A 20,246-nucleotide genomic window follows, 5' to 3' on the forward strand; every position below is an offset into this window, starting at 1 on the left:
CTTTCTATGTGTTATTTTTGAACAATGTCTGTAATGAAGCAATATGACAAAAGGATAACAAACATCTGTTGTTCTGTCATCTTTGCCATCAGAACAAACCTACTTACTATTGGTTAAAGTATTGTGCATTTGAAAAATACATAAACACAAGTCTTGCTTCGACATAATGAAAGGTAAATAGACTGATTCTTATATAGCACTGTTCTCTTCTCCCGGAGCATCAAAGTGCTTCATACGACATGCCTGCTTCACCGATTCATACAAGCACTCTTTCAGTGCAGAAGTGATCTAACATTCACACACATTCATACTCGCATCAACTTGAGGTTAGTATCTTACCCAAGGATATTTGGCATGCAGATGGAGCAGCCAGGAATCGATCACCACCAGCCTTCCGATTAGTAGAAGACTTGCTCTACCTTCTGATCTACAGCCATCCCAAACCAGCCATTCATTCCAGCTGAGTGCAAATGTGGTCATCGTCAAATCTAAAAAAATATTTATCAGTGATTTCAATGCATCTGAATCCATGTGCATATATGTTGACATGTTTTTATAGATTCCTTGCTAGAACTCAAACTCTGAATTGAACACTGAAGATAATATTTAACAATGAGTTAATGAAGACTTTTGTATCAGTATAACAATAAAAAAGCACCAGTAAGACTATCAAAAGTAAAAATAACATTTTCTGCAGAAAAGTGGCCTTCGCAATGATTACATTTGTGTATGTATATATGCACTCATTCACTAATATATCCTTCTGAATATTTATTATGATCCCCCCACCCCACCCCCCAATTGAGGGAGGTAATAAATTAATTAAAAAACATTCACATCAAATCCAATCCTGTTTTCAACATTTCTGAAAAATGAGAAAACGTTACCTAGGTTACATCTGTACGTATACTTGGGTTATGCTGTGTCACTACTATTGCATTATAATGCTGCTAATGGCATCTTGTTTAAATAGATTCACATTTCAAATGAGCAAGTTTGACATCAATGACAATAGCTTAATAGCAATATTAAAGAATAATATTGCTTGAGTAAAGTATGTGTAATGTAAACAGAACAGGTCCGAGCACATAACCCTGTGGAACGCCATAGGCTAGTATCAGAGAATCTAGGCTCTATAAACATCAATAATGAAGAACCACACCAGAGTAAACAGTGCACAAAATGTTATATCTGACACACAGCAACTGCAAATAAATGTACTTAATACAATAAAATAAAATACAAAACATTTCCCCCAAAATAACAAACTAAATTAAAGTGCACGCATACAGCTTGTCTCTGGGTCAAATGTAGGAAGGAATGTCTGATAACTGATCGATTGTTGGGGCCTGTTCTATGTTTGTTTAATTGTTTGTCCTACCACACTCCGGTGAAGAAGGAAAGTCCTGCAGGTATCTGTTCCACCACGTGATAGAAACAAAGCTCTGGCTTCAAAAAACCTCAGCAATCTTATCCACTCTTGGGTTGGTTCGCCATGCAGTTAACTGGAACTGTGGAATCGCTACTCCTCAATGGAGGGTACTGGGTTGCTTCAAACATCAGACTTCATTGAGCAGTCTTCCATGAATGGGGTCTAAAATACACAACGATGATTCAGAGAAAGACATTATTAACCTTAACTCACAGTATCAATAGTAGTGAATAGAATATTAATCAAATAGTAGAGACTGCTGATAATGCAGAAAAGCTACTTTTCTTAAAAAAACCTGCCACTCACTTTTTCTAAATAGGCTCCATTAAGTGAGTCATCTTAGAGTTTGAATTATTAACTGTATTTATTGATGTGTGGTTAAAGAGTATCTTACGTATCAGTAAGTAGGGGCAGGCCCCGCCTTCCTCACCTCTGATTGGATAGAAAGTCTCTCCTACTTACTGATGATTAAGATACTCCCTCACGGGGCGGGACAAGTGTGTTTGAGAGAGGGAGGGCGTCTCATGAGACCATCAGTGTTGCCAACGGTCTCTGACAGAAAGTAGCTGAAGTTGCCCCAGGGTGTCACACCAAAATAAAAGCAGGGGGGTAAAGCTCCCAGCCTGAAATGTTGTCCCAGTCCAGGCCTGTGACTGACTGTCTGACTGTTTGTTTTAAGTTTAAAAATGAGTCAATGCTAGCTTTTTCTAAAATATTGAAATGGCAGATGTTAAAAAATAAAACAAAGTACTACTGTATCCCACTAGTATGTGTGAAAATACCCACTGTTGCTGCACCTAAGGTTTTTTTTTTGGAATTGTGGGATCAAGTAAAATATTTTTGAATTTATTTCATATTATATTGGGTAGTGTTAGAACGTCAGTGCTTAATAATTGTTTTCATAATCATACGTCCCCAATTATTCAGCAGGCCACATATAGCAACCTGGTTCTTTTAAACACCTGGGGTCCAAATTAATTTTGAATATTATATATATATATTATGTCTGGGCTATAATTTGGAGAAATACGGCATGTTCTGTGAAGCATATTACATCTATGAATATGATCTATGAAGCTAATTCCATGAAGCATGAATATTAATCTATGCAGTTGCAATGCCTTTAATTTTGTGAGGTAAGTACACAATCTGTAATTTCTGTATAACAGACCCTTGTTAAGTATAACAGACAGACAGACTTCTCAGATAAGAGGAGCAAAGAAAAACTGAAGAACAATATTCACCTTATGTTTAATTTCTACCTTCATTAAAGAGACTCAGATTGATAAATAACTTGTAACCAGGTACATGTCTGAAAATTTCTTTTGTGTAATGTATTTTCTTATTTTTGTTGCATGAAGAATCTGTGTATGTGGACACTCACTATTTGCCCTCATTTTCAGGTCCTCACGTGTGTCCTTTACAAGCAGAGACCCACTGATAGACGACTCTAGGCTGGAAAGGGCTGATCAGGAAGGCTGGCTCTGTGGTCGGCATGAAGCTGGACACTCACTATCTGTGTCAGTGGCAGAGAAAAGGACACTAAAAAAACTGATGGACATTATAGACAATGCTGGGCATCCTCTGCACACGGCCATAAACAACCAGAAGAGTCTGTTCAGTGACAGGTTGCTTCTCCCAAAGACAAGAACCAACCGACTTAAAAACTCCTTTGTCCCACACGCCATCAAACTGTTTAACGCCTCTCTGGAGGGGAGAGGGAGGGGAAACAGGAGGACAAAGGAGGGGGGGACAACTAAGCTGTAGTGCCTCTTCACTTCACTGTGCAATTACCTTTTGTGCAATACTTTTTGTTAATAGTCAATGGTGCAACATTGTATACATTATATATGTCTCTGTATTTATATATGTGTGTATATATATATATATATATATATATATATATATATATATATATATATATATATAATATTCTGTAACTTCTGTCGGTGCTGTGCTTTTTGGAAACCAAATTTCCCAGAGGAACCCACCTGAGGGATTAATAAAGTTTTATCTTATCTTATCTCTTATCTCTGTTACCAGTTCTAGGGCTGACACACCCACCCACGTCCCCACCCCCGGTGTATCCTTTACAGGTATGCAAGTTTCTAAATGAAATAAATCACATTGACCTTGAAAATGTGGTTAATCTTAACCAAAGTCCTCAGTTATGTGAAAATGAATTGGAAATGCAAGCTGTGCAACTTCACAACCACAAAAAGATTAGACCTGCTGAAACACATCAGGCTAATACATGGGCATTTTGGTTGAGTCCACTCCATACCCTGCCTTCATGCAGATTGCCCTTGCACTGTCAAGACATGGGGTGCATTGAGGACACATTTGTCAAGGCATCATTCACAGTCATCCCAGCCAGGCAACATCCTTTCGTTCACATGCATTGTCTGTAATTCATGCTCTTTTGACAATGAGAGGCAGTTTTTTGAACATCTTGGTGGCCATCTAAAAAAGTTTGAAACTGTGCCATGTGTTTTTGAGGATTGTGATTATCTTTTGCAGCTCTTGCGTGCCAAAGGAGGAGCTGCTGGTTCCAAGATGAAACCTCTGCTGGACACTTTGAATGACGTATGTTATTTGACTTTTTTCACAAATATGTAATTATGGAGGGCAGTGGGTAGCAAGAAGGTCCTGGGTTTAAATCCTGGCCCAGGGTCTTTATGCATGGAGTTTGCATGTTCTCCCTGTGCATGTGTGGGTTCCCCCCAGGTACTCCGGCTTCCTCCCACAGTCAGAAAACATGACTGTTAGATTAATTGGTCTCTCCAAATTATCCTTAGGTGTGAGTGTGTGCGTGCATGGTTGTCTATCCTGTCTGTCTCTATGTTTCCTTGTGATTGACTGTCCAGGGTGTACCCAGCCTCTCACCTGTTGAAAGCTGGAGAGAGGCATCAGCCATGTTTTTGTTTTTAAGGAATTCAGTCTTAATGTAAGTAAATCACTCCACTTAGTCTTTTCACTAACTTGTATCTCCCTACAGACACAGAGCATCGAGAAGAAAAGGGATGTCGTTATCTGCTGCCTCATTAGCTACCTCGGGGAAAGACAAGAAGATCTTTTTCATGACTGCCAGGTTTGTCATATTGATGACAGATTACTTATTAACTCAAGGGATCCTAATGTTCCTCTCTCCTGTCCTCTCCTGTCCCCTGTTCTCCCCTTCTCCATTCATCGTGTCCGCTCCCCTCTTTAGATAAACTGAAATGTATTGAAAAAGCATCTTAAATAAAATAAAACATGTGTATGCTTTTTCTTTCTTTCTTTTTAACACGTAGGAATGTGAGGATTACACAAACAATATGATGAAGGTGATCGTGATCCACAACATCATGGCTGAGGAGGATCCATCAGACGTGTGATTGAGGGAAACCAAGTGATGGAGGGATGTGGAAGCTGAACAAAGGCATGTGTCCTGCTGATGGGACTGATATATGCCCTCAACCTCGAATATCCGAAGGAGCTGAAGAACACATCTGACACTTTTCAAAAACTTTTTTTGGAACTTGACGGTACGAAACTACTGAAAAGGGTCCACGGCCTCAAAAATAAGCTTATGCAATGCACACACATTTCCCCTGTTGTTCCCAGAGGATATTTTGTCCAGACATAGCTTGATGGAGCTGACAGCAAGCACAGAAACTATTGAATGTTGGTGTTAGTGTTCTGTTCTATCTATACATGTGTTTGATAACGTACATGCACAGAAACAACCTCGTAGAGTTTCTGTATGTGCTTTTGGCTTTTAAAATGGACTAAGTGGCCTTTGAAAGTGTTGTCTGCATTAGCTGTTGTGTTGCACTTTATTCTGTGTTTTTATGGAATAAAAACATTGAGACCATGAACCATTTGAATATCTTTTTTTTTTTCTTTTGGGGGGGGGGGGGGGGGTACATTTTACCTTATATGAATAGGTAATGTTTATCAACTGATAATAATTGAATAATTAAATAATTATCAGGTATTACCAACTAGCAAACAAGAGATAATTTTACCTAATTTCAATGAGTAAGTAGCTGTTGAATGTATACATAAATATGGGGTAAAGTATTTCATAGCTTTTTATTGAAGCTATTATTAAATCTACCACAAAAAAGTCTATGCAAATTCTTACCTCAGATTTATTGGATAAATTCTATAGATGACTTCTTACAGTGTGGGTATCTTTCCTTTTTTATATTTCTTTAAGAGTTCAAAATGTGTTAATTACATAAATAAAATGTAACTTTCTCTGTAGCACTTCATGGATTTCATAAGCAACACACTTTAGTTGTTCACACAAAGCATAAAGGTAAAAACAGTATATCCAGTGTTATCTTCATTTTAGATGTCAAAGGTATTTGCGGCTCCCAGTGTTTTCTTTTGCGTGGAAACCGGCTCCAAATGGCTCTTTGGTGTTAAAGGTTGCTGACCCCTGCTCTAGATGAAAACATAAACACACCGTCTGCAAAAAAGGCAAATTCCACTTGCTACTCTGGAGGAGTTGTCACCGATAAGCTACGCCACAAACAGAACATAGTTCGGCTGCATCACACATTAGGATGTTTGTTCTAATTTTCTATGATCTCAGCGCATTGAAAATAAAACTAAAAGCCTATAAAGAGCAATATGAATTTCTTAGACACCAACAAAAAAAATGAGAACTCGATATCTGCTCGTCTCACCGCTGCTATCCAAGCCTGATGTCTTCATTTGGTAACATCAGATACATGAGATCCCTCACGTTGCTTCCAGGAGGGGAAACGATAAAAAGAGCCCATTTTCCAGCTTATTCCCTTCCCGATCGTGTGATCTAACGTCGCAACCGACAACACAGCACGTTCGCTTTGTTTGGCCTACTAACATGGCGACTCGACCAATAATTTTGATATTACTATCACTGTTTTCACAAAAAAAAAAAACCCAGAACAAACAAACAAACAGCAAATCCTCAATGATAGATTTTTTAATGTTACTTTTATTTAACATCCATTGGTATGGCTCAGAAGCAGAGAAGTTATGGTACTTTTCACCCACTGAAAACATTTGTTAAGATGTGAAAGCAACAGTTTGATGCTATATCAAGTAAGAATCGAGAACACAGCATTTGGTGACGTTTGCTGTCAGGGTTTGTTAAAAGAAACCAGCAGCCAGGCTTCTGCTTGTCTGAATGCTGTCATTGCATCCTGTTTTCACTCACATTTCACACAGACTTATTTATTTATAGTCTGAATAGTAGTAACGATTAATCCAACAGCAGGATGAAATATTAATAACCTGTAAACTGGGCAGCGTCAGGTTCAGTGTCACAGGTGTTCAGCGTTGCTTTGGTCTAGTTAAACCCGTTAGTGGTTTCCTGTCTGAGATGGTCGGAGGGGGACCTCCACACGTCGTGCTCGGTACGGGGACTGCTATTCTGGTTCGTGTTAGTAGACTGGTGCGCCACTCTTTGACTAGCGGTTGCGTAGCTTACGTGAATGTTTTGTCGTAGCAGAGGCCCAGGTAAAAGGAAGTGGTCCCCCGTGGACGAGTAGCTACCAAATCGGGACGAGAGTAAATGGCACTTAAAATATTCAACGAATGAGTTTACGCTAATCGAGGTGATAATCAGAAAAGCATCCAGTGGTGAGTTTATAGTCGAGTTGCTTGATTCTTCTTTGTAAAATACTGCTGTGGTGTTTGGCCTCGCTAGCTGTTAGCTAGCTGGCTGACATGATGATGGTGCATGGTGGCCGCAGTGACCGTACAGATGTTGCACTATATTTAACGCTGTAAATTTCAAGTGAAGCCATGGGTCAGATTCGCCTGTAGCTCAGGGACAATGCGAGGAAAAACACACAGCCAGGCCAGTTACCGCCGCAATACACAGGCCCAGTCTTTCATTTATCGTGTGCTAGGCATGCTACGTTCACTTACTGTTTTGGCCGCTGTGAAAAGGTTTTCATTGCAATTGTACAAGTCTCTGCTCAATCGGCAACGCTTTGTACAATGCTAACGGGTTCTTAGAGACGTTTGATTTTTTACATCATAGTGTAAGGCAGCATTACGTAAATAAGTAATTTTTTGTAATATGGCACACTTAGCAGTAGCTATCGTTGTACTTTTATAGCAGTTCTCAGGCCAGGGACCTTAAAGTTCTCGTTTTCTTCTAGTACATTTTTTTAAACCACCAGTATTCAAATGTTTACTCAAACTAATTTAATGTCGAGTTCGTGTGCATCAGCTCGACTGGTTGTCTGAAGGTGTTCGGTGGAAATGTGACATTTAGCTGCTAACTAGCCATCCAACACACACTGTGCTCTTTGCCACTTGCTGACAAGTGGAGAAATGCCAGAGTTCGGCCTTGGATTTAATGTAACAATTTCACGTAATATAGAACCTGGGAGGTGGACTTCAATCTGATCAAATAATGATGAAACTGGGACAGCATGGCGGTTAGCACTGTTGCTCACAACAAGAGAGTCCTGGTTCAAATTCACCATCTGGCCTTACTGTGCAGAGTCTGCGTTGGCTCTCCTCCCACCGTCCAAAGACTTGCAGTTAGTGGGGTTGGGTTAACTGGTGATTCTAAATTGCCCATAGCTGTGATTGGCGACATGTTCAGCCACCTCTTGCCCTAAGGCAGCTGGGATAGGCTCCAGTCCACCGCAACCCTGAAGTGGATAATCAGAAGAAAAAGATGTTTTGTGATTTACCACCAGCTTTTCAACAGCAAATTATATTTTTTACTATATTCTGTTTTTTGGCTGCAAAATGAGATTGTCAAGCACGCCTAAACTGCTGCTAAAACTTCCCATAAGATAAAGTCAGTCTGCGAAATCATTTGTGACACTGGCGGTGGTCATTGACAAAGACTCATTCAGACTGATGACAACATGTTGGCAGTCTGTCCCCTTTGATAACTTAGCAGTTATTTGCTTCAACAATCTCTCTCTGCGAGTGACTGCTGTCAGTCTACTTTAGAAAAAATGCCTCTTATCAGGCAACCTGTGCAATCGCCTTGCCATCAGAAGTGGTTGTGAGTGTGCCACACTCAAACTCTGAGCAACCATTTAGTCATCACAAGTTGCAGTCGGTTTCAGAACCTGTAAAAAAGTCAATACGGTTTCCAGGTACCCAGTGATATATTGTTTACATTTTTATTATAAATTTTTCATTTTTGTGTAGATGTAAGCAGGTTAACACATTAGCTTCCTCAATTTTGTGATCCAAACAGTTAGCACCATGCACCTGTGTGTTTACATCTGTGTGGCCATTTTTGAGGTGGACTTTGTCCCATGATAAGCCAGACAGACGTCCACACTTGGTTTATAAATGCTACAGAATTTGAGCTTCTCCTCTTTCTTTCTTTCTTTCTTTCTTAACCCTTTTTTTTTTTACCTGCTGTTGACATCTTGTATATGAAATGTTAAGGCTTCCAGCATTTGCGTTACCAGTGTGGTCTGCTTTAATTTGAAACACTTACTAGATTTGTGTATGTGAAAGACCTCACTTCAGGCCTGTTGTGTCAGGTTGTAATCTTTTAAATTGCAAGCAAATGTGAACTGCTTCATTTACAGCAAGAAATGCTTGCTGCACCAAGCTGACTGCTGGGAATGGTTATAGCTGCCAGGGCTGAACAGCCTTCAGGCAAGCGTCAGGCGGTCTGGTGACGATTTCAGGTTTAAGATGTGTTGAAAAGTAGTTGATTGATGGATCAGAATAAATGATTCTCATTTATAGATTACTTGAATCTTATTGACTGAGCTATGTTTGAAATACATGATCATAACAATGCTCTGATTTCTCAGGTCTGTTTTGAACCAAATGTGGGGAAGCATTAGGAGCTGAAGATATATTTTATCATGAAGCCCAGATTAACATTTGTCTGCCTAGCCCATGTGTCTCTGTTATCAGTAAGTATTTATTTATTTTTGCATTTTCCAACACATTCTTAGCCATTCTTAAGTCTTAAATTCAACTTCTTTATACCTTAAAACACCCTAATGTTATGTCTGTCATCTGCAGCACCCTAACAAAATATTTTCATGTCCACTGCCAGTGAACTGTTGAAAAGAAGAGGATGACGAAATGAGATAAAGTGGACGACTGGAGGAGCCTTAGCCCCCTCACCTCCACCAGTTTGAAGCATGGCTGGCCTGCAGCTTGTTACCCCTGCCACCTCACCCATGGGGCCTTTCTTTGGTCTTCCATGGCAGCAGGAGGCTATTCATGATAACATTTATACACCTAGAAAATATCAGGCAAGAAGGCTACAATTCATGAGCTTTTGAGTGATCATTTATTGCTGCTGATTTCCTGTGTGTCTTATTATTATGTTTGTTTTAACTGAGACTAAATAATAAGAAAAAAAATGGGCTCCTATGGCTCTAGTGCAGTCAACTCTATCTTTAGTCTTTACTCTGTGGTCTTCTGAGCAATGTCCGGAGCACAGGACGAGCATGGAAGGCAAACGACCACATTTGCTGTCAGGAGCAAAGCTCAGCTCTTCTGAAGATATGGAGGCAGACATCACTGATGTTGTACAAAGCACAATCCTATGAAAATGTGCTCCAAGTATCATACATCTTTCTACCAGTAGCAAAAAACTGAACAAGTAGCGTAAGCGGCAAAGCAGGCATTCAGTGACCTTAGCAGAGGTACAGCCACAGGACCAGGATAAGTTACTGGACAGCCACTTAATTGCACAAACCTGTCAATGAAACTAACACCTTTGTTTTGTAATTAACAAGGGAAAGTGAGGACTCAGGATTGTCATTTGAATGTGCCATATAGACTATTTTTTTTATCTGTAAGTCTTTGCAGTTTGATGGCTTATTTAAAACAATAAAAAAAACAAAAAAGTAACACACTTATATAGGGACATTAATGATAAAGAAAGCATACAATATCGTAGTTTGCTTGTGTAGTCATTCCTCAGGATTTTGAGATGTGTATATTGACCTGTAATTGTCATAAGTAATCCAGTACTCTAATTTTAAAAGACATCTACTACTTTTGTTGTTCCCTGTTTTTATACCAAGGTGTTTTTGTTTTGTTTTTTTCTTTTGGGGGCGGGGGGTCCACATATGTATACCAGTTCCACGTACTGGTTATCAGTCTAACTCATAATACTGGAGTCCTGTTCCTGAGTAATACTTGCTGATTGCTTATGGCTCAAAAAGAGAAAAAAGGTTCAGGACTATGACATGTGAACATTCAATTATTCCATCACACACCATAGTATATTTTAGTGGTAGAAGTATTAACAGAACTTAAGTTATAAATAGTGCTCGATCACATTAATCAGAATGTTCTGGATGTTGGTTTTGAATAATTTTTGATGAACAGCCTTAGTGATCAGTGATCCGCAGTGGTTTTAAAAAGCACTGTGCTTTGTCACTTAGTCTCTAGTTCTGCTGTGGGCTTGCTGTCTCTAAATGTGAAACTGCCTCCACAGGTTGAACTTCTTGAAGCAGCTCTTGAACGCAATACCATCGTCTGCTTGAATACTGGCTCAGGGAAGACCTTCATTGCAGTACTTCTAACAAAAGAGCTCTCCCACCAAATACGTGGACCTTACCAAGAAAATGCGAAGAGGACTGTTTTTCTAGTGAACACAGGTACCTGTGCCAGAAATGTCTGTGAACTTGTTGTTTATTCGGATTCAGCTGGTGCGACGTGGTGCTTGATTTTTGTCTGTGTGTCATTCTGTATCTCTGCTCTGTGTTCCACAGCTGCTTCTGTAGTTCAGCAAGCAGCTGCAGTCAGGACTCACTCTGACCTCAGTGTGGGAGAGTATACAGATCTGGAGGAGACCTTAGCATGGACTGACCAACGGTGGAGTCGACAGATAACAGAAAATCAGGTGTGCTTAAGCTGATGCTAGTTGCATGCTGGGATGCTCTTACAAGTTTGTCTTCCTTTACACACAGGAGAGTAAAACAAACTGTATGAAGGGCAATACTGGTTAGATACAATAATATGTCAGATTGTTCATCTTTTTTCTTTCACTCTTTTAACATATTTATACAAACTAATTGTTTTAGCTTCTTTCAGTGCACTCACTTTGAACGTACACAATATAAAACTGGGTGCCATTTAAACACAGATGGAACTTAAACTTTGGTCATTGTTGTTCCTGAATGTCATCACATTCACATAATAAGCCAACAGCATCCAGTTAAGCGAATATTGTCTGATGCCAGTGTTTTTCTCAGAAACACCATTACTTTGTCATAATAAAAATAATATCTGTACTTGCAGTTCTTTTTCATACCTTTAAACACTGACTTATTGGGCATGGTAAGCCCAGCACTCTGTTTCCCTTCATGCTGCAGGGGGACTCTAAATCCTCCAGAGCAGCGGTCTCCAACCTTTTTTGCGCCACGGACCGGTTTATGCCCGACAATATTTTCATGGACCGGCCTTTAAGGTGTCGCGGATAAATACAACAAAATAAAACCAGTACCGGTACCGAAAAAAAGAAGATTTATTCATAACACACGTGAAAAGACCCAGGAAAACTGAGTTAACGATAAAAACGATAACAAAATAACGCTGAAAACCAATAAAAACCCTGAAAACTATACATTTCACTCCTGAGCCTCAACTCTCGCGGCCCGGTACCAAACGACTCACAGACTGGTCCGAGGCCCGGGGGTTGGGGACCGCTGCTCCAGTGTACTTTCTGTCTGTGATTTCACTGGGGTCTGCTTGGGACAGGGTGATAATTTTGTCATTAGATCGTGAGTGCGAGGGTGATTGCAGATGTTTTTTTTTGTTTTGTTTTTTTTGGTGACTGTTCAGATTTGGCTGTGGACAATTTCCATTACATACATGGCACCAAATACACATCCAAGGAAGGAGAGCGGGAGAGAGAAAAATAGAGATGTATATCTGATAGTTAGATATCCTGTACTCACTGTTGGTAATAATCATTGTCCTTGTCAACTTTCTGTAAGGTGCTGGTCATGACTTGCCACATATTCCTTCATGTTCTGAGGAATAAAATCTTACCATTGTCGAAAATCAACTTGGTGGTGTTTGATGACTGCCACCTGGCCATCACAGACCACCCGTACTGTCAGATAATGAAGGTGAGATTGTAGTCTTTAAGGAAATGGGATTACGTTTATTGTAATAGTGGCAGAGAATCATGCAAAATCATTGTGGATGACCTGGCTGTCCTCTGTATGTGCAGCTGTTTGAGGGCTGCTCCTGCACTCCTCGTATCCTTGGTCTCACAGCTTCCATTCTGAATGGAAAGTGTGACCCATCAGAACTGGAGCAGAAGATTCAGAATCTGGAAAGAATCCTTAAGAGCAATGCTGAAACTGCTACTGATCTTGTGGTCCTGGACAGGTAAGCCTTATAACCGCGTGCATTTGACACTTTCCTCGGCTTAAGTCCCTTACATAGCATGCGCTGTGGTGAGCATGAGGTTCAGCAAAAATTTGCTTTGACTTGCCACTTGCAGGTTTATACTGCTGTGTAGGACTGGGTATCGTCACTGATTTCTAGAATCGATTCGATACCGATTCACAAGGTCCCGAATCGATTCGATTCAATTCAATTTGAATCTGGGAAATTTTGACAGTCAGAAATATTATAATTCAGATCAGTACATTTACATATTTTTGTATCAATAAAAAGGAAGCTGACACACACAAGACTTTATCAAAGGTGTGAGCGTCACAGCAGATGCCTTTGTGTCAAAGTAGCTGAGGATAAAACACAGAAAAACATGAAGGCGATTTTCCTGGCCTGGGATTTAATAAAAATATTCTGCAGTAGATCAAAAACGAAAGAAAACCATTGATCAACATATGAACATTACCTCTGACATTACAGCGGTTTTATTAGAGACACGGCTGAGCATTTTGCATAATTTTAAAAAGTTTAAATTTGTTCAGTATTGAACGGCAGAAATTAGGTTTTCTTTTCGGAAGTAAGTAAAAGTAAAAAAAACAGTGGCCGACAGCCTGTAAACAACGGTAGACTTGTGCATAACAAGCAAGCGAATAATGCAAAAAACAGATTTTTAGACGGGAAACTGTTCTTGAAGTACAGAGAGAGAGAGAGAGAGAGAGCTGTGCATGAAGTGTGATTTTATTGTGGTGGAAGCAAAACAGCAAAAGTCAGAGTGAGTTTATGACGATGTTTATGTGAAGCGTAGTTTGGATTTTCTTTTGCTGCTGGTTCGGTCAATATTGTTTGGAGAGAGATCAAACTAACAGCTTTAGAATCAGCGCATAAAGGGCGTAAACACAAAGCGCGGACCCGCCGAAACATCAGAATCAGCGAGCTGTTGGCTTTCAGCCCCGACCGTGTCCGTGCCGTCGGGTGAGAAAGGCGACCTCTCACTGATTCTGATGTTTCGGCGGGTCCGCGCTTTGTGTTTACGTCTTTGTGCAGAATCGATTTCACGTTATCCAAGCCAGAATTGATTTTAATCGATAAATCGATTATAAAAACCCACCCCTTGTTTGTTTGTGTTTTGTTTTTCTAAAAAAATAGGGTTAGGGTTCTAATTAGGGATGGGAATCGGGTTCTCTACAAGAACTGGTTCCCAGTAGTCCAGTTGCTTGGAATTGTTAGTGCTTATCGGTTCTTGCGCTCTCACTACTCACTCTCTCACTCTCAGTTCACATGTGAGAGGAGGAACATAGTGGAGTGGTCTATAACCTGAATATAGATGTTACTTTTATTTTTATTTTGGTGAAGCCAGCTGCTGCTGAACTTCAACAGGTAACAAACTGATGAGCAGTCAGGCTGCAGCCTCCGTTTCTACCAGTTCGTGTTTCCACAGTAGAATCACTGTGACCATCACTTTGAAGTGTCTTTGTGCTGGTTTTCATCTTTGTTTTGTGTCTAAACTGAAATACTAAGAGAAAAATCTCATATGTACTCATTAGGGTGTAATTAAGTAATGTACTGCATTACTTTTAAGTGTTCTGTGTAATACTTTTTTACTTTACTTTTTTCAATAATAACTCCAACACTGATCCCAACAAAGATGGAAAATTCGACCACACAGCATGTAATTAATTTGCATGAATATATTGTCATTGATATGCTGCGTAGAGATGATGCTGACTCTGTGAAGCCAATGGGAATCGATAAGGAATCTAATCAATAAGCGATATCGATAATGGATTTGGAATCACTAAATTCTTATCAATTCCCATCCCTATTTATAATAGTGTGAGAAAGTGTTTGCGTCCTTCCTGATATTTAAATAGTAGACACAAAGATAACACAAGTAAACACAAAATGCAGTTTCTAAATGAAGATGCTTATTATTAAGGGGGGGAAATTCAAACCCCCACTCCTTCATTATAATGTAAATTAACTGTGGTGTATCACATCTTTGGAAAGCCGAGTTCAATGTCTCTAGCCACAGTCAGGCCTAATTACTGCCACACCTGTTCTCAATCAACAAATCACTTAAATTAGACCTGCCTGACAAAGTGGAGTAGACCAAAAGATCCTCAAAAGCCAGACATCATGCCGTGATCCAATATTTCATCAGAACAAATGAGAAACAAAGTAATTGAGATTTCTGTCTGGAAAAGGTAGCTTTGTGGGGTGGCTGTAGCTCAGGTGGTAGAGCAGGTCACCTACTAACCGGGTGGTAGGTGGTTCGATTTCAGTCTGCATGCCAAATATCCTTCAGCAAGATACTAACCCCATGTTTGCCCTCCGATGGATGCATCGGAATGCACGTGAATGTTGTTGTTAATAATAATGATAATAATAACTTTATTTATAAAGCGCTTTCAAACAAAGTGCTGTACAACTAAAGGGATAAATAAAATAAAAGCGATACATAGCAATACAGGTAAGAGACACAATACAAGTTAAAAACAATAAAAAATTAAAAACTAAAAGCCATAGAATTAAGACATATAGGATAAGGTGAACAAATGTGTCTTCAGCTTAGTTTTAAAAACCTCTACAGAGCAGCCTGCCGAATATCGTGAGGGAGGTTGTTCCACAGAAACGGGGCACGAAAAGAAAAAGCTCTCCAATTGTCTTTTTTTGGCTCTAGGAACTTTTAGAAGGCCAGAGTCCTGAGATCGTAGAGCACGAGATGGAACATAAAGGTGTAAAAGGTCGGAGAGGTATGAAGGTGCCAATCCGTTTAAAGCCTTGTAGGTGAGCAGCAGGACCTTAAAATCTGCTCGAACCTGACAAGGTAGCCATTGAAGAGATCTCAGAACAGGGCTAATGTGCTCACATTTCCCAGTTCTTGTTAAAATGCGAGCATCTGTACCATCTGTAAACCTCTAAAACTTTTCTTTGGTAGGCCAGACAGAAGAGCATTGCAATAATAAATACGTTGGGACACAAATGCATGGACAAGAACCTCTGCAGTGTCGCTTGACAAAACTTGTCTGACTCTGGCTATGTTCCTCAAATGATAAAAGGCGGTCTTTGTTATCTCTTTTACATGAGATTCAAAGGAGAGCACCATGTCGAACCACACACCCAAGTTTTTTACCTTGTTCCTGCAATTTATGGCACTGTCATCAATTTTCAAGATGAAATTTTGGGACAAGTGCTGAAATTTGTGTGGCCCAATGACCATCAACTCTGTCTTATCAGTATTTAGGAGCAAGAAATTATCCGATAACCAGCCCTTAATTGCAGATAAACAACATTCTAGTTTAGAGACTTCAGCACAATTTCCAATGGTTAAAGGAACATAAAGCTGCAGGTCATCAGCGTAACAATGAAAGGTTGCATTAAAAGAATGTAAAAGAACACCAAGAGGCAGCAGGTACATAGAAAACAGCAATGGTCCAAGTACGGAGCCCTGAGGGACCCCATGCCTCACTGCACAAGTCTCGGAAAGATCATTTTTAAAACTAACAGTCTGAGACCTCCCAAGCAGGTAAGATCTCAGCCATGATAAAACATTTCCTGTAATTCCAATAAAATGTTCAAGTCTATCCAATTAAATGCAGTGATCCACAGTGTCAAACGCAGCACTTAGATCCAGCAGTAATAAGGCTGTTTCTGTGGAGTGATTTGGTCTAAAAGCAGACTGAAATGGTTCATACAGACTGCTTGTTGACAAATGCTCAGTGAGCTGCTTAAAAACCACTTAGACAGAAAGCAGGTAGGAACAGCACAGAAAAAACTGCTGGTGTGAATGTACACGTGTGCTCAGAGTAGAAAAGCGCTAAATAGGAACGGGTGTTTTGCTGCCTCACGACCTGGAAGACTTGCTAAGTGGAACCTGCTGTCTACCAAAACACCTTGAAGGAGAATGTCCAATCATCTGTTTGTGACCTCAAGCTGAAGCACACTTGGGTTCTGCAGCAGGACAATGATCCAAAGCACTCCAGCAAGTCCACCTCTGAATGGCTTAAGAAGAACAAAATGTAGACTTTGGAGTGGCCAGGTCAAAGTCTTGACATGAATCCGTTTGGGACGCTGTGGCATTGCCTTAAAAAAGTGGTTCATGCTCAAAAACCCTCCAATATGGCTAAATTACAACAATTCTGCAAAGATGAGTGGGTCAAAATTCCTCCACGATGCTGTAAAAGACTCATTGCCAATTATGGCAAATGCTTGATTGCATTTGTTGCTGCTAACGGTGGCCCAACCAGTTATTAGGCTTAGGGGGCATTCAGTTTTTCACACAGGGCCATGTAAGTTTGGATTTTTTTTCTCCTTTGATGGTAAACAGCTTAATTTAGAAACTAAATTTTGTGTTTACTTGTGTTTGTTTTAATATTTAAATTTGTTTGATGATGTGAAACATTTAAATGTGACAAATGTACAAAAAAAATAGGAAATCAGGAAGAGGGCAAACACTTTTTCACACCATTGTATGTGACACATGTGAAACTAGACTGAAAACCAGTAATGGTGGCAGTGAAACGCTCACAATACAGGGTCATGTTTTAGATACGCCTCTCAGCCAAGAGAAGTGGTGTTGGACTGCGGTTCCTATGTGGACAAGAGTGGCCTCTCCTCCCGTTTGCAGGCTGAACTCAATGAAGCTCTTCACTTCCTGAATGACTGCAACATATCTGTGGTCAAGGAGGACCGTGATCCCACATTCATCTCCAAACAGGTCAGAGTTCCAAAGGTTTTCTGCCTTTTAAAATTTAGTGTTTCTTCATCTCAGTTTTATTTATCCTACGGTTATTTACGTCATCATACTCTGGAGGTGGTTTCTGTGCCTCTCACTAACAGCAGAAAAGACCAGCATCGTTTCTGCAGGTTTTGTATATTTGTACACGAAGGTTGGGCGATATGTCAAAATACTCCAACCAACAATCATCAGTCCAATAACCGGCGATAGTCACGCAGGTCAGTTTTTGATGGGTGACCAATGTAATCGTGCACAGACTGATTTGCGCATTCAGAATTTGTTTTGTTTGGAGGGAATATTTTACCTTCTTTTCTTCTTTCTTTCAGGATTAATATAGTTTTTGGAATATTCATTTATTTATTTAATTGAGATGCGCCAACTCGCACAGAAGACATTATGTTGGCGAATTTTTTTTTAAATTTATTTTTAACTTTTGGTTTAATTTTGTATTTGTTGTTTGGTCGAGTGTGTAAGTCAGACAAACACTGGAACGGCCTGTAAACACGGTTATAGTGGACAAAAGAAGGCAGTTTCTCTTTGTTTCCCTCCCCACCATTGTGGTTTTTTTTCTTAATTTAAATAAAATGTTTTTGATTTTTTTCTGAACGTAGGCTACTGCCTTTCTTTTTTACTGTTATGAGTTTGAGTAAATGAATTGCTGCATTTGTTTGCAGCTAGAAGAGGATGCTGTTAAAATAGTGTCATTATTTTTTCCGTTGACTGCTTCTCTTAGCTTCAACCAACATTATTAGAAGACTTACTCATGGGCAAATAAATACATTTCTCTTGTAAAAACGATGGGTGAAAGCCTCAGCCTGTCGGCGATAGTCGATATATACGTCCAGTTGCCCAACCTTACTGTACACCCGTGTGTTGGACTCATCAGGTTGTTGCTTTATGCATTTTCTGATCCCTGAGCGTTAACCATGGACGTGGACGTGCGCCTCCCGAGAAATGTAACTACTCATCGGGCCGATGCAGTCAGCAGCTATTATGATTTCAGCACCATTAGTGGATTCTTCGCCGCACTTTTTACCTCTCAGCCATAAAATGTTGTGGTACTGTCATCACCATGCCAAAACTGATACCATACTAGAAGGCTGAAGGACACAACTGCCAGTATTTTTGAATTCATCAGTGAGAGAATAATGGTCATCATCCCTGGATAAGGAATAATAATTTTAGTATCAATACGAGGGAGGTTGCTGAAATAGTCATAATGTGGTATACCGGGTATACCTGAGAAGATTTTGTAATTTGCCATGCTTATTTAGGAGATTTTTGCTGGTGGCTATCCAGCCACGATGATGGAAAAATGTCCCCAGAAAAGATTCTAAAATTACAAGTAGAAAGGTGTAGAACAGCCTACTCTGTGGACTTGTTGTTTATACTGTGCCCTTCCCGTCCAGGTCCTCAATGACTGCCGGGCCGTACTGCAGGTGCTGGGGCCCTGGTGTGCAGATAAGGCAGCAGGCATCATGGTGCGCGAGCTTCAGAAGTACATCAAACATGAGCAGGAGGAACTCAGCCGCAAATTTCTACTCTTCACGGACACTATTCTGCGCAAAGTGCACGCTCTCTGTGAGGAGCATTTCTCCCCCGCCTGCCTGGACCTCAAGTTTGTCACGCCAAAGGTCCTACGGCTGCTTGAGATCCTGCACGAATACAAGCCGTTTGAGCGGCAGCAGTTTGAAAGTGTGGAGTGGTACAACAACCGCAACCAGGACAACTATGTGTCCTGGAGCGACTCTGAGGATGAAGATGAGGATGAAGAGGTGGAAGCCAAAGAGAGACCTGAAGCTAACTTTCCCTCTCCATTCACAAATATCCTGTGTGGAATCATCTTTGTGGAGAGGCGTTATACAGCTGTTGTCCTCAATCGGTAAGGACTTCAAGGAATAATTGCTTCAGCTTAGAGACTGGTGTGAAGGAAACTGGAGTAATACCAGCAGGAGAGAGCACTGTGGTTAATCTGCCTGTCATAGTCTGTAATTAGCGACATAAATGGATGATATCATATAAAATTCGTCTGCGTTTTTACAATTTTTCGAGGTGTTCAAAAAAAAAAGAAGTATTTTTAAAGCAGCCGAGTGCAACAGTGAGGCAAAATAAGATACACTGGCTAGCTTAACGATCGTAGCTTTGGGATTTTAAAAAAATCCCCGATGTTTAGAGCCATTGAGTTTACATCTTTCTGTTCTTACTTTGGTGGCTGACTGATAGAGGCATGTGGTGAGAATGAACGCGCCCTCTAAATCGTCAGTGCAGCAGGTAGTTGGTGATAAATCATAAAAGTTTGGAAAGATGGCATCTGTTGTTTGACTGACTGCATGTTTTTGTCCTTGGTGAGTTATCACTGACACTCTTTCTGTTCTCCAGTCTTATCAAGGAGGCAGGGAAGCAGGACCCAGAGCTTGCTTATATAAGTAGCAACTTCATCACTGGCCACAGCATTGGCAAGAACCAGGCACGCAACAAACAAATGGAGGTGGAGTTCAGGAAGCAAGAGGAGGTAAGTGAGAGATAACTTGGGGATGTCAGCCATCACACTCTCTCCATGTTAGCTTAGAGTGGTGTGGCGCTCTGTGAAAAGTCAAGTGTAACTATTTCCAAAGAGTCATTCTGACCCCACTGACCTGTGAGGACCTTGGAACAGGTCTTAAAAATTTGTTTGGAGTTATTTAATGGTTTTCTCTAATCCTGTGAGCTAGCACTTGTGCTTGTGTGCAC

At 40.3% G+C, this 20,246-nt stretch overlaps 1 protein-coding gene and 1 pseudogene across 2 annotated transcripts in view; both read left to right on the forward strand.

The window, feature by feature from the left end:
- Positions 1 to 1,495: 1,495 nt before the first annotated feature.
- Positions 1,496 to 5,301, forward strand: LOC146496822 (uncharacterized; annotated as a pseudogene). Its single transcript, XR_014871285.1, has 5 exons — positions 1,496 to 1,539; positions 3,476 to 3,528; positions 3,705 to 4,018; positions 4,431 to 4,523; positions 4,726 to 5,301. The product of XR_014871285.1 is annotated as an uncharacterized LOC146496822 (transcript).
- A 1,529-nt stretch (positions 5,302 to 6,830) lies between these two features.
- Positions 6,831 to 20,246, forward strand: part of dicer1 (dicer 1, ribonuclease type III) — a 34,600-nt gene continuing 21,184 nt past the window's right edge. The window contains exons 1-10 of the mRNA XM_085143485.1: positions 6,831 to 7,051; positions 9,217 to 9,321; positions 9,468 to 9,669; positions 10,866 to 11,028; positions 11,143 to 11,273; positions 12,370 to 12,504; positions 12,609 to 12,769; positions 17,327 to 17,495; positions 18,926 to 19,398; positions 19,896 to 20,028. Coding sequence (XP_084999611.1) covers positions 9,556 to 9,669; positions 10,866 to 11,028; positions 11,143 to 11,273; positions 12,370 to 12,504; positions 12,609 to 12,769; positions 17,327 to 17,495; positions 18,926 to 19,398; positions 19,896 to 20,028 — 1,479 coding nt within the window. The 5' untranslated portion in view covers positions 6,831 to 7,051; positions 9,217 to 9,321; positions 9,468 to 9,555. The remainder of the gene's footprint in view (positions 7,052 to 9,216; positions 9,322 to 9,467; positions 9,670 to 10,865; positions 11,029 to 11,142; positions 11,274 to 12,369; positions 12,505 to 12,608; positions 12,770 to 17,326; positions 17,496 to 18,925; positions 19,399 to 19,895; positions 20,029 to 20,246) is intronic.

Source organism: Neolamprologus multifasciatus, chromosome 19 (genome assembly GCF_963576455.1).
Source record: "Neolamprologus multifasciatus chromosome 19, fNeoMul1.2, whole genome shotgun sequence".
NCBI lineage: Eukaryota > Metazoa > Chordata > Actinopteri > Cichliformes > Cichlidae > Neolamprologus > Neolamprologus multifasciatus.